Genomic DNA, 13897 nt, shown 5'->3' with positions numbered 1-13897 from the left:
GTGAATGGATACAAAATAATTGTTCCACTCTTGTTGGAGGGGGAGGGATAGCAGGTCAGGATATACCCTTCTTGATTCAATGATGAATAAATGGATAAATCTTGGATCAATAGTAGATGAAGAAAACCCAAAACAAAAACAGAGCCTTTAAAAAGAACCTGCAACATAATAGGAGGAAATTACATCATGTAAGAGATGGAGGAAGAACAGTTAAAAGTAATTTTTAAAAGGCCAAAATAAATGAAGTTATAAGCAAAATAATAGTAGACTTAATAAAGACGTGGATCTTTTCCAAGAGAAAACAAAATACACTTAAAAATAAACATTTGGCAAAGCTAATAAAATAATTTCCTGTTCCTTGAGTGTTTGAAAGAAACTGATCTGCTTAACTGTCTGAGCCAGGCCTCAGCCAATATCCAGTTTCTACTATGCTATTGATTTCTTGTTATTTTCTATGCCTACAATTTTATATTTATTTCCATATAAAATCATCTGTCATTAAAATTACTGAATTTATTATGACAGACTTTGTGATTATGTCAAATACCTGGCATGATATAGTAATGAAATAATAAATCACCATTTCCTAAGTTGGTGTTCTGAGGAACACTGACAGGCCAAATGTTATTAGGTGTGTTTAAAAGAAAAAAAAAAAAAAGGTGGTTCTGTGCTCAAATAAGTTCGGAAAATGCTGAGTTACACAAAGTTAAATAGTTTTTTTTTTTAATTGAAGAAGCTACCCATTAAAAAAAAATACTAGCCAACATTTATTGCACAATGAGTCTCCAAGAGAGATTAAAGTATACAGCATTTTGCAAACGTATTTCCTTGTCTCCCAGAAGAATATTTTTTTTTCACAAAACACAATTTGGAATTGCTGTAGCAAACACATTCTTGCTAAAATGAGAAACAAGACAAAAATGCCACTGCCACCTTTATTATTTAGCACTGTTATGAAAATGTTTAACCCATGCAGTCAGAAATTATGTTATAAATTTTGAAAAGGAAAACATATAATTATAACATAATTGATAGGATTTCTCACCTGGAAAAACTCAAAAGGATCAAATGAATATCTCTAAAATTAATAGATTTCAATAAATTGCCAATTTAAAATAATCGATGCAAATAAATTATTCTCCTATATAGCAAAAATGACCACATAGGTAACATATTAAAAGCTCCAATAAGCAGTATCAACGTGTTCCCTGTATGTCTGTATTACCTAGGAACATATTTATTACAAATTATATAGGATTTAAGTAAAACTCTCTTGAAGGATATATAAAGTTTTTCAGAAACAAGGCAACATGTTTCTGGAAAGCAATGCAATTCTGTAGTCCTCACAGTCATATCAATTTAAGAGAATCCCAACCAAATTCTCAATATATTTTTGGGGGAAGAATCTATTAACCGTAAAATTCATCTGGTAAAATAAACATGTCAGAATCGTCAGAAAATTGTAAAAAATAAAAAAGATCAAGAGGAGGTCTCACATTAAAAGATACAAAGTCCCATTTCTAACTCATCTACAGGCTGGTGTACTGGTGCCACAATGTTCAATGGAACTAAAGGGAATCCAAACACAGAATAAAGTATATACATGTATGACATTTCATATGTTGGGGGAAAAGATAAATATGTTAACAAGTGGCTAACCCTTTGGGGCAAAAAAGTTAGAATACCTAAATCCATATATCAAGATAATTCCAGACAGGACAAAACATTTTCTAAATAAAACCATATAAGTTAGAGAAATATAGGATAAGATTTATATAATCTCGGGGTGGGATAATCCTCCTAAACACGATCCTAGGGCCAAAAGGCAAAAAGAAAAGATTTATCCATTTTTTAATTTTTTATTTTTTTTTAGTCATTTTTAATGCATTTTTCTCTGTGCACAAGAGAAATAACTGATGAAGTCAAAAGACACACTTTCCTTTATACATAGCAGTTAAAAGTAATGCAAACATCACATGACACTTTCAGTGAAAGTTACATTTCCAATTACAAATCAAAATGCATATTAGGGTCTCTTTATGGGAGAAGCTGAGAAGGAAGTCTTAGGTAAAAAGCACTTTCCTGGCATTACTACACTGATCCTTCAGGCTGCACAAAGATTAAGGTCATATACAGTCAATCTGCAAATGTTGACACAATGTTACACTGTAAATTTTCTGTACAATTAAATGTATACTTAGAGATACCAGGATAAACATTTCTACTATATTTTAACTGAACTTGCCTAGCCAACATTTTCACTGAGAAGTTTATCAAAGATGCTGTAAGATTCTACAAAATTGTGAGACATAACTAGCTCCAGAAACATTTCTTGTATTCTTTCTCATTTTGGTTACACATATTACACTCAGATTCTACTGTAATATTTTTAGATGTACAGTGCCAATTGTGCTTACTGTACTGTATACAAATATAGCAAAAAAGATCAATGGTATAAATCTTACAGCATTTTGCTAGCAAAAATACATGCCAAAGTCACAATAAGCAATATCGTACCACAAATTAGAGAGCTTCAAATAATTTGCTTCTGTTTTTAATATCTTCATTCTACATTAAATTACTATCATAGGCTAATGTTTAAAAATGCAAATAAATTGGACATCTGTAGGACAACACTTGTTCACCCAACTGTGAAGGTTGATACCTGTTTCCAAAAATCACAATAAATGCAGAATAAAGAGAAGTGTTTGCATGCAACACTTTTGAGTGAAACAGCATTGATTCCCACCACTCAAAACGGCTAAGGAAGGAAACTAAAGGAAATAAGGAAGGAAGGAAACAAAGAGGGAGGGAGTGGGGAGACAAGAGGAAGGGAAGGTAGGAAAAATAAGCAAAGGAGAAAGGGAGTGAGGGAAGTAGGAGGGAGGGACTCCATCTTAAAATGCATCATATTAGACTTACAACTAGACAGATTTAAAAGAATCAAAATGAAAGTAAAGAACGATTTTGTGTGTGTGTTTAAAGATTTAAGAGCCATTATCAAAAATAAGATACATTTTTTTTCCAGGTACAGAAATGTGATTACGATGGCTGGGAGCCCAGCAGCCTTTCAATGGCTGCATTGATGTCGCCTCCTGTTGCTATTAGGGCCTGCAAGTTTGCTTCACGGTTTAAGAACCCCATTGCGTTGAGCTGTTCCAGTTGTTGCTGAAATCTGACTTCTGGATTCGGCAGCTGTGGAGCATTTGCTCCAGCCAGGGCCTGCACCATTTGCTGAATGAACTGCTGGTTGGGTCCAGATTCTGATGTAGGACTCGTGGTTTCACTAGGTGCAGCGCTGGACACAGTAGGCCCCGTGGGGCCACCAGAGCCGGTGGAGCCAGGGGGGCCTGCAGGGCCAGTGGGTCCTATGGGCCCAATGGGGCCTATGGGGGTAAAAGGGACTATAGGGCCTATGGGGCCTATAGGGGTGACTGGGCCTACAGGGCCTATAGCGGTTCCCAGCACCCCCACCCCCACACCTGGAGTGAAGCTCGGAATCAGGCCAGGTGCTTCAGTGGCTAATGTCTGTAGCCCCTGCTGGATCTGCATTAAAGCCTGCATTGCTCTTGGGTTTGACATGGCTGATAGTGTGTCTGGATTCTGCATCTGCTGCAGGAAGGCTGGGAGCTGTGGCCGCATCTGCTCCTGCAGCTGAGGATTTGCAGTAAACAGCGGGCTATTCAGCATCATCTGTGCAGCCAAATCTGGATTCTGGCTCAGCGACTGCATCATGCTTCTCATGTAGGGCGCCGACAGCATATTCTGAATCAGCTGGGGGTTTTCAGTTATCTGTTGCAGCAGGCTCTGCATGCCTGGGGTACTAAAGATGCTGGCGACATAATTAGCGGCAGCAACGGTGTTCCCAGTAGCATTGCTGGAACTATTGCCAGACCCACTACCAGTGCTTGTGGTCGTGCTGGTAGTTGCAGAACTCTGGGTAGCTGGCGGTGGTGCCCATGGATTGGGTAGCGGATCGCGATTTTCTGTGCGGGAAGGCTGCGTACCTTCCCCAGAGGAGGAACTACTCCCCACGGAGGCAAATGGATTACCCCCAAACTGCTCTTGTGCGGCATTCAGCATCGGCTCTTGAATGTCAGTGTACATGCGCCGTAAAGCATTATAGCCACCTGGGATGCTTTCTAGATTGCTAAGAGCCAGGTCTTGATTTCTCATCATCTCTTGCATCATGGCTGGATTCCTGGCAATTTCGAGTGTCTGCCTCATTATGTCTGGGTTGTTGAGCAGGTGACTGATTTCTGGGTTTCTCTGAATCAATTGCTGCATCTGTGGATTAGCCATAATGAGCTGCCTCATCAGATCGGGATTCGAAAGCATGCTCTGAACAAAGGGATTTTCCATTATTTGGATCATCATCTCAGGGCTGGCCATAAGCTGCTGCTGCATCTGGCTCTGGAGCTCAGAGAAGTTGGTCGAGCTCAAGCCCAGGCTGCTAAGGCCTGCAAGTCCTCCCAGGCTCCCCAACCCAAACGGGTTGCTATTTGTGGAAATAGGTGTGGAGTTACTCCTGGGAGTCGACGCCGAGGTAGTGTTAGTTCCCGCGGCATTGCTAGGCTGCGTGGACTGGCCCTGAGGTCGGTTCTGGCTTTTGATGACAAGGTGAACAGTCAGCCCATCATGGATGCCATGCTGGATCAAGGTATCTTGATCTTTTAAGATTTTTCCGGCAAAAATCAGCACTAGCTGATCGGTTTGGGATTTGAAGCGTTTCGAAATCGCTTCCTTAAACTGCTGAACCGAGCTGTTCTCGGGCACCGCGAACTCCTCTTTCTCTTTGGGAGTCTTCACCGTGACTTTGATGATTTTAGGCTCAGCCGGGGCAGCAGCCGAGCCTTGGGCCGCAGCAGGGCCGCGGGAGGGGCGCGGGGGGCCGCTGCTCTCGCCATTCTCAGCCATGGCGGCCGCGGTGACGCAGGCGGGCAGGGAAGGCGCGGGCGGGCGAAAGAGAGAGCGCGAGGGAAGGAGGAAGGAAGGAGGCGCCGCCGCAGCGGGCTGGGCCGGGTCAGGCGGGGAGCGCGGAGCACGGTACCTCTGTGATGAAGACTGCGGTTCCCTGGTCCTCCGGTGGAGAAAGGCCTGGGCGTAGGCCGCTGGCTGAGGTCCCCGCGCTCCGGTCTCTGGGCCTCCTCCGCCGCCGCCTTGTGATCCGACCGCGCGCACTCCCAGCAACTCTGGCAGCCGCTCCGCCTGCTGATCCCCGCCCCTTCCCCTCCCCCAGTTCCGCGCTCGCCTCCCCGCCCCCTCTGCTGACGCGGCGCCAGGCCTAGATTGATAGATTTGGCTCGGTCAAAATTAAAAACTTCTGCACTGAAAAGAAAAAAGGGAGAGAGAGAAACAAAGGGAGAGAGAGAAGAGAACAGAACAGTACAGAGCAGGCGAGGCAGAGAGGGTGAGACGGAGAGAAGGAGGCGGTAGAGAGTCAGCTTCTGTAAACGACATTAAAAGACCAATGGAGAATGTATATTAGCAATCTGTAAGGCAGTAAAAGGGTGAAAGCCTGAATCGAACCGATCCCACGTATAAGACGAAAAATGAATAATAAAGAACTCTGACAAAGCAAAAAGAAAAGAGGAACACCTCCAGTAGGGGAAGGGAAGAAGACAGAGCAGGAGCATGCATTTTACAAAAGGAGTGCAAATGGCCAATAGACATTAAAAAAGGATGATTAATTTCACTACTAATAAAAAGAAATCAAGTTAAAACAATAAAATTCTACTTTTGGCTTATCATATTGGCAGGGGAAAAAATAATGGTAAACCTTCTTGTTGACAGGGACCCTAAAAAATGCCCTCACAGGCTAGCTGAAGTGTGAATTGTTACAACCATAGGGCAATTTGAAAATATATATCAGCATTTTGAATGTTTCCACCTTTATTTAGAAATGCCTAACCTAGACACTTCGCCTAATAATCGGATGAGGATGCAAAAATATTTATGTATAAAATGTATATACATTGTAGCATTTTAAAATGTTATTTAAATATATTAAATATCTGTTTACATGAGATTAGTTGAGCACATTATCATATTACCATACAAGAAAATATAGAGTGTCTTTAAAGGTATACATGAAATAAACTGTAGTTATAGGGAAATCACAGAGTATTTTCAATTATGCCTTTGTATATTTCTGTACAGTTACAAACTATATAAGAATATATGTTCCAATATCAAAAATACAATAAATATATTTTTATTTTAAAAGCAATTTTTGAACAGTTTGTTGTATATGTAAACCGTATGTGTAAAAAAATCTGGAAGGCTATACACAAATAAGTTAATGGCCGTTAGTACTGTTTGCTGAAATTATGAATAATTCTTATTTTCTATTTTCATAAGATTTTGAATTTTCTGATGATTTTTGTAAGTATGCACTACAGAAAGGTATTTTGGGGAAGAGTATGGGTAGAAATTGACAGGCACATAATAGTAGTGGCAAACATTGACATATTTACCTAATTTAATTACAGATTAAGTAAGAGCAATAAAGATGTAGCAATGCTGAGAAAGAGAACTTGAAAAATAGAAGAAATAATTTCAAATTTATCTATATATTTCTAACTCTAGGTTAAACCACACAGAAAATTCTTCCCCAACCCCCACCCTCTACCAAGCATCCACCAAAGCACCACTGCTTTCAACATTTAACAGCATTTCAAAGTCATTAGGTCACAAATACTTTAATAAATCTGAAGATAAGAAAAATATATATATACAGGTATGTTATATCCATCGATGGAGAAATGGAATAATTAATATTATTTTACCTCTCTATTTTATTAATATAATTAATAAAATAGAGAGGTAAAAAGATGACTAGCTTTAAATATGTTAATATGTATAGATCTAAAAAGCCAAATTAATTAGTATTAGGTTGATGCAAAAGTAATTGCGGTTTTTGCCATTGAAAGTAACGAATTGTTACTATTATACAATGGTTTTTGCCATTGAAAGTAATAGCAAAAACCGCAATTACTTTTGCACCAACCTAATACATGCCAAACAGCACTCTAATACATTCTTATGTATATTTGAAATATTCTTTTAGAAATATACCAAACTTGCACCCATGAGGAAGAGGAAATGGAATAGGATACAGGATAGTGATTAAAGGGAACTTAAATATGTAAAAATGCTTTTTATCTTTAAAATGAAAGCAAATATGATAAAATATCAGCAATAGTTAATTATGGGTGGTGAGAATATGAAAATATTATAGGTAATCTTTAATTTCTATAGAATAAAGCTAGATATTAATAAAGTATGAACAAAAAACCAACCATTTGATTATTAAAACATAACTGAATACTTTTGGGGCAAAGTGCAATGTTCTTATTAGAATAAATTTACAAAAATAATGATAATGAGAGCATATACAGCAATAATAATGCTAGGATTTTTCTACGTGTGATCTGAGAACATTGTTAAGAATGCATGTTTCTAGGCCCCACGCCAAACCTACTGAAATAAGCGGTGCACTGGAAGCTGCATTTGTATCAAGGTCCAGTTTAATATTCTTTCATTTATTAAGTACTATGTGGATGAACTCAGAGTCAAATTTATACATTCAAAGACTTAAAATATCAAACAACAGATTGAAAATAAGGGAAGTAGGCATTCGAATAAAGAAGACAACGGAAAATAAAAGGAGGGAAGTGAGGTGACAGCTATAGAATGATAAAAGCAAATATTAATGAATTAACAAACAGAAAAAATAAAATTTGTTAAGTAAATCTAAGAAAGTATTTGAAGAATCAAGTCAAATACACAAATCTTTATTAATTGGTGATTGTCTTGGCTGACAATTCCCTCACCAAAATACACATCAGAGGGGCAAAACCATACTCACCCTCTTGAGGAAACCTTCCAGAAACACACTTCTCTGCATTATCTTTCTTTACCTTAAAAATTATGTGATTGTGATTTTTTGACATTTTACTTCAAAATATATTACTTTTAATGTTTTAAGTTACAATGAAATAAAATTAACATTTTAGTAGTAGAACATATGTATCCTCATTAGGGAAAAGGACAGCATTAATTAGCTGAAACAAAGAAAGCACCAAGAAAAATATACGAACTAGTATTGTGTGAATACATTTAGTCACAGATGAAGGAGATTTTTTTTAATAAAAAAGAAATACGTTGTAAAAAGATTGGCTAATGACAAAAAAAAAAAAAAAAAAAAAAAGCCCTGATGACTACATTTCTAGGAAGATAGATATGGCCAAAATATATTCCAGAAGTAGAAGATCTTAACAAACCATGTAAGAGACATGTAAGAAAATGAACAAGGCCAGGTGCAGTGATTCATGCCTGTAATCCCAACACTTTGTGAGGCCAAGTCAGGCGTATTCCTTGAGCCCAGGTTCAAGAACAGCCTGGGTAACATGGCGGGATCCCATCTCTACAATTTTTTTTTTTTTAAACTAGCTGAGCTTGATGGCTAGTGCCTATAATCCAAGCTACATGGGAGGATGAGGTGGGAGGATCGCTTGGGCCTGGGAGGTGAAAGTTGCAGTAAGCCTTGATCATGCCACCACACTTCAGCCTGGGTTACAAGAAAGTAAATAACTAGTTATTCTAAAAATCACCTTTCTTGTTCGTAGTGGCTGCTGAGCTTACGTTTTTTACCCTCTCTCTTTACCAAATCCCACTGCAGTGACAGGAATGAGAAAAATAACAACCCCATAACAGTTTTGAAAAGGTGGAAAGAGTGCCATCAATGAAATTTTAAGTTAAATATCAAAATAAATTCTAGATTAAAAAATGAAATCATAAAATTTGCAGAAATATATTAGGGCAAATATTTACATAAGCTAGGCATGATGGTAACCTGATGAAAATGACAAAGAAAAATCATGGATGGAAAAAATTAATAGATTTCATTAAATAAGAATTTTAAACTATATATCAACAATGTAATAAAAATTAAGCAGTTAAAGACAAACAAAAAAATTGCAACATATATAACGCATGAGATCTATCCATGACATACAGACACTTCTTACAAATTTTTAAAAAATGAACGCTCCAAGGGAAAAATAGGCAAAGGATGTTAACCAGTATCTTACAAAAGAAAAAAAAAGTCAGAATGAAAAGAAGAAGGAAAGAAGGAAGAAAGGGAGAAAAGGAAGAAAAAATATGTTATCTCCTTTAAATAAAAAAATACAAATTAAAGTAACTGTGAAATACTTTAAGTCTATAAAATTTAAAAGACAAATATAATATCCAATCTAGACATAGTCAATAAAGACTGCCTAAGTTCAAATCCTGGTTCTATTACCTCTGATTGTAAACTGCACGACTTTGGCAAATAACTTTTCTGTACTTCAGTATTCTTCATTTATAAAATGATGGACTATTTTGATAATCAAATAAATTAACGTATTTTAAGCACCTACAAGTTTCCTGCTCATAGTATCCACTATAGAAGTATTATTATCATTAGTAGTAGTAGTACAGGAAAGAGGTAACTCATAATCTGCTGGGAATTAAGTTACTTAGTAAGTACAGCTTATTTAAAGGGCAATTTGCTGATAAACACTAAAAGTTTAAGAAAACGTGCAGACAAGCTCACTGAGTAATTCTACTTTTAGGAATTTATCTGGAGGCAGTAATTCTTGCTCTTGGCGTCTTGAGATGATTATACTAAATGTGTTTTCTTCCTGCAGTGTGACTACAGAACCTAAGAGAAATCCCATGATTATTCCCTACTCCTGTTGATGCATTTGGGGGCAAATAATAAAGTCAGAACCAGAGAAACAGTATTGTGGTATTGTAGCAAGAGATTAAACTGGAGCCAAACAGACCAGTATTTCAACTCCAACTTGGTCACTTACAGTTTTGTGACTGAGTAGTTCATTCATTTCTTTGAACCTCAGTTTCTTCATCAGCAAAAATGGGATTAATACACATACCCTTCAGGGTTGTAGTCACAGGCAGTAAGTACATGAGCCAGACAATAATTGCTCTGACACACACCCCTCTCTGAAAATAAAGCAAATGAAATAAGTTTACTATTGGTAGGTTAAATTAGGAAATGAAAAAATGAACAACAAAACAACACAAAAAACCTAGAAAGGATCAGAGCAGAGATACAGTCTAGCTGACAGATATGTACTCTGTTCTGGAGATACACATTCAAATTACATATCATTTTTGTTCTGACCCTATGTTCCCTATAATCTTCTAATAATTTTGCTTTTTCATTTAGTTTGCCTGTTAAGCAAGAATGTACAAATCAGGCTATCTTGAATGCCCAGAAATTCTAGTGTTAGATATCCACTTTAACTTCCAGGACACAAATTACAAACTGGCAATTCCTGGGCTGGCTTTGGCCTGCCGACACCTAAAACTCGGAAAATCTCCCCTACAAATCCAGATTTCAAAATTCTCTTTCAAAATTAAATGATCTGGCTACATTGGGCTCATACACTTGAGGGCTGTAATTTGACTAGAGGTGAATATTGGCTGCCTTCTTCAGATAAGGGTTGTATTCTGATTTGCCAGTCTCCTCCAGGTCCACTTCACGTATTTCCTTATTTAGTTGCCCCATAAGCATTGGAAATTTTTATCTTTGAAGAAGGAGCTCAATAAGCTTTCTCTTCCTTCATTATGTCTCCTGAAGAGTAGAAACACTGAAGCACTGAGGTGAATTGGAAAAGATCAAGAACATAATTGGGTCACTTTCTTAAAGAGTGGAATATTAGGCCGGGCATAGTGGCTCGCTCATTCTTGTAATACCAGCACTTTGGGAGGCAGAGGCAGGAAGATGGCTTGAGGCCAGAGTTCAAGACCAGCCTGGCCAACATAGCGAGATTCTGTCTCTATAAATAAATAAATAAATAAATAAATAAATAATTTTAAACTTCAATAAGCAGAAAGTGGTCAGAAAAAAAAGAGTGGAATATTCACCCCAGGGGGCTATAAATATGTTTGTATTGTGGAAAACACTTTCTTCAAATGAAGATGATGATGATGATGATGATGATGGCAGCTAATACTTTTCCTTCGGTTTAATCTTTCCATGACTCTTACCACCAGAATTATATGACTGAGTGATTTCCAGTTGAAAACTGGGAACTGAGAAAATGTGAGATGGCAGTGAAAGTCTGCCTCACTGTGCTGTGTAGAATCGGGTTTTATATTATAAACTGTGGCATAAGTTGCATTTCATGAGTGCCTTTCAAAAGAATGTAGAAGTACTAAATTCCTTTGAGATTTAAAAAATCAATAGAGGGAAAATTAAAATGAAAATAAAAGGTAAGAGAAAAAATGCTCAGGGATAATTAAAAATGAGTACTATAGAGGACCAGGTATAGAAAAAGCAGAATCGATGTTTTATCAGAAGGTAGAAATGAGTAGAATGTCTGCTACTGTCAATCAACCTCATTCAGACCAATAAGGTAGAAATAATAGACAAAGTGGAAGTGTCAGAAGGTGAGTATGAAGTCATTAAGGCCTAATCCCTCTAATAATAGAATAGTAGCCATAGGTGATTTTGTGGCCATGAAAAATGCTCTGGGACTGACACAATTATATAAATATACAAATAATTACCCAAAGCAGAAGTTAAGTTTCCAAGACAGTCCTATGAAGCCTAGTTGACTTATAGCATGATTAAGAGTTGACATTAGCTACATTATAATCAAATGGTAATGTGTTACCACTGAAAACATTTTATGTGAAAATGCATCCCAAGATGCAAATCAGAATACTGACAGAAATAAACCTGGCAGCAGTGGGAGGAGGTGCTTTCTCCACATGCATTGTATGTGAATTCCCAAGACTCTAGAGATGGACTCAAAATCAGAGACGGAGGGAATTATTATGACAAAGTCTTTACATTCCCATCTATTTGTTTATTTATTAAATGATTTCAGTGCTTATATTTATAAAAACAATAAAAAGGAAAATACTTGCTAGCAATGAGTAACATTGATATTTAGGTAAATAAACTAATAGAGAAAAAAACTCCCAAATGAATTTTAAATTAAGTCTTACTTATATGTCTTGTTTTATCAAAACCAATAATATATTTATGCTTTTGATAAATTTTGTACTAACAATAATTATAATGATAATACAAAACAATTTTTTTCAATAAGTTGTTTTATTTCTTTGGGGTTTTTCAACAAGTTTATTATTTTAATTGACATAATTTTATATATTATGAGGAGCAGTGTAATGTTTTGATACATGTATATCATGTATAATGATCAAATCAGGGTAATTAGCATATCCACCCCCTCAAACAGGTATCAGTTCTTTGTGTTGAAAACATTCAAAATCTTCTCTTCAAGCTATTTGAAAATATAAAATAAATTATTGTTAGCTATGATCACCCTACAGTACTATGGAATACTGAATCTTATTCCTCCTGTCTTCCTGTAATTTTGTATCCCTTAACCAACTTCTCCTTATCTTCCCCTCTTTTCTACCCTTCTTAGCCTCTAATAACCTCTATTCTACTCTCTACTTTCATTAGATCAACGGTTTTAGCTTCCACATGTGAGTGAGAACACACAGTATTTATCTTTAATACAGAACAGTTTTATCCTTTAAAATTAATTTAGTTTGTATAATTTTTGTGGTAGAGAAGCATGAATAGGGTGATCAATGAAAGGCTTTTTAACATAAAATATATAAAATTAGGACAAAAATTCTGTGGAGAAAACAAATAGAGATATTAAAGAAAAATATTAAATATCTTCTATTATATTTATAAAATAAATAGAAATATTAAAGAAAAAATGTACAACATAAATTTTTCAACTGTTAAAGAACAATCTGTTATTATATTTTAAAGATGCATGAGGCAGATCTCAAGTTGCTATAGTATTTAGGGTCTGCTGGATACATTTAAGAGGCTGACGTGTTAAAAGAAAACTTTGGACAAATTAAACAGAGTTTAATTAAGCAAGAAAAAAAAATTCACGAATTGGGCAGCCTCCAGAATCACAGCAGATTCAAACAGATTCCTGGGAAGCCTTGTGGTCAGAATAAATTTATAGACAAAACAAGGAAAGTGATGTACAGAAATCGGAGGTGAGGTACAGAAACAGCTGGATTGGTTACAGGTTGGTGTTTGCATTATTTGAACAGAGTGTGAACACTCAGCAGTGTATGAGTGGTTGAAGTATGGCTGCTGGAATTGGCCAAGACTCAGCTATTGTTACAGGCACACACTCCTAAGTTAGGTTTTCAATCTTGTCTACCTATTAAGTTAGGTTAGAAATGGTCTACAAAGACTCAAATATAGAAGTACAGAGCCCTTCTCAGGCCATATTTAGTTCGCTTTAACGGACGTAACAGTTTATTTCAAAATGTCAATATTCATAATATCCCAGAAATTGTATTCTTGCAATTATTTAAATATACGGTGACAAACTTTAGATGTCAACTTCAGTATGTCTCAACAGTTATTTAAGTGTTGCCTTGCTGGCTTTTGTTATGTTTTGCAGGTCCAAAGGTCTCACTTTTACCAGCTGCCAGAATAGTGCAGGCCCTGAGTTACTGACTCACACAAATGAAACAGTAGATGAGACTGAGATAGATGGGAGAATGCCAATTTATTATTTTCCAGTGAGAAACAGGACTGTGATGCCTACCTAAACTACTTATGTGTATGCATCCAGCACATTTCCCTTCTCAAAGCTTAAATAGGAAGCCAAATAAAAATCAGAACTAGAAAATTAGAGCTACTTGATTGCCCTTTGAATGTAAATTATAAGCCTACGTCATTAATCAGAGCAGACACAAGCAAAATCATCTGAAAGACATATGATGGGATATAGCAGGATGGTTGTTGGGTAAACCATGATTCATAAGATCATAAACTAACAGTTTAATGACATAAATCAAAGCTAGTGCT

General features: G+C 36.6%; 1 protein-coding gene across 1 annotated transcript; it reads right to left on the bottom strand.

Annotated features, from left to right (window-relative positions):
* Positions 1-1839: 1839 nt before the first annotated feature.
* UBQLN2 (ubiquilin 2) lies at positions 1840-6506 on the bottom strand. The gene has a single exon (XM_001148687.7). The coding sequence runs from the start codon at positions 4915-4917 to the stop codon at positions 3043-3045; it is 1875 nt and encodes a 624-aa protein (XP_001148687.1). The 5' UTR covers positions 4918-6506; the 3' UTR covers positions 1840-3042.
* Positions 6507-13897: the final 7391 nt, after the last annotated feature.

Source organism: Pan troglodytes, chromosome X, assembly GCF_028858775.2.
Source record: "Pan troglodytes isolate AG18354 chromosome X, NHGRI_mPanTro3-v2.0_pri, whole genome shotgun sequence".
NCBI classification, from domain to species: Eukaryota; Metazoa; Chordata; class Mammalia; order Primates; family Hominidae; genus Pan; species Pan troglodytes.
Note: the sequence above shows the minus strand (reverse complement) of the source record. Positions and strands in the feature narration are given on the sequence as shown.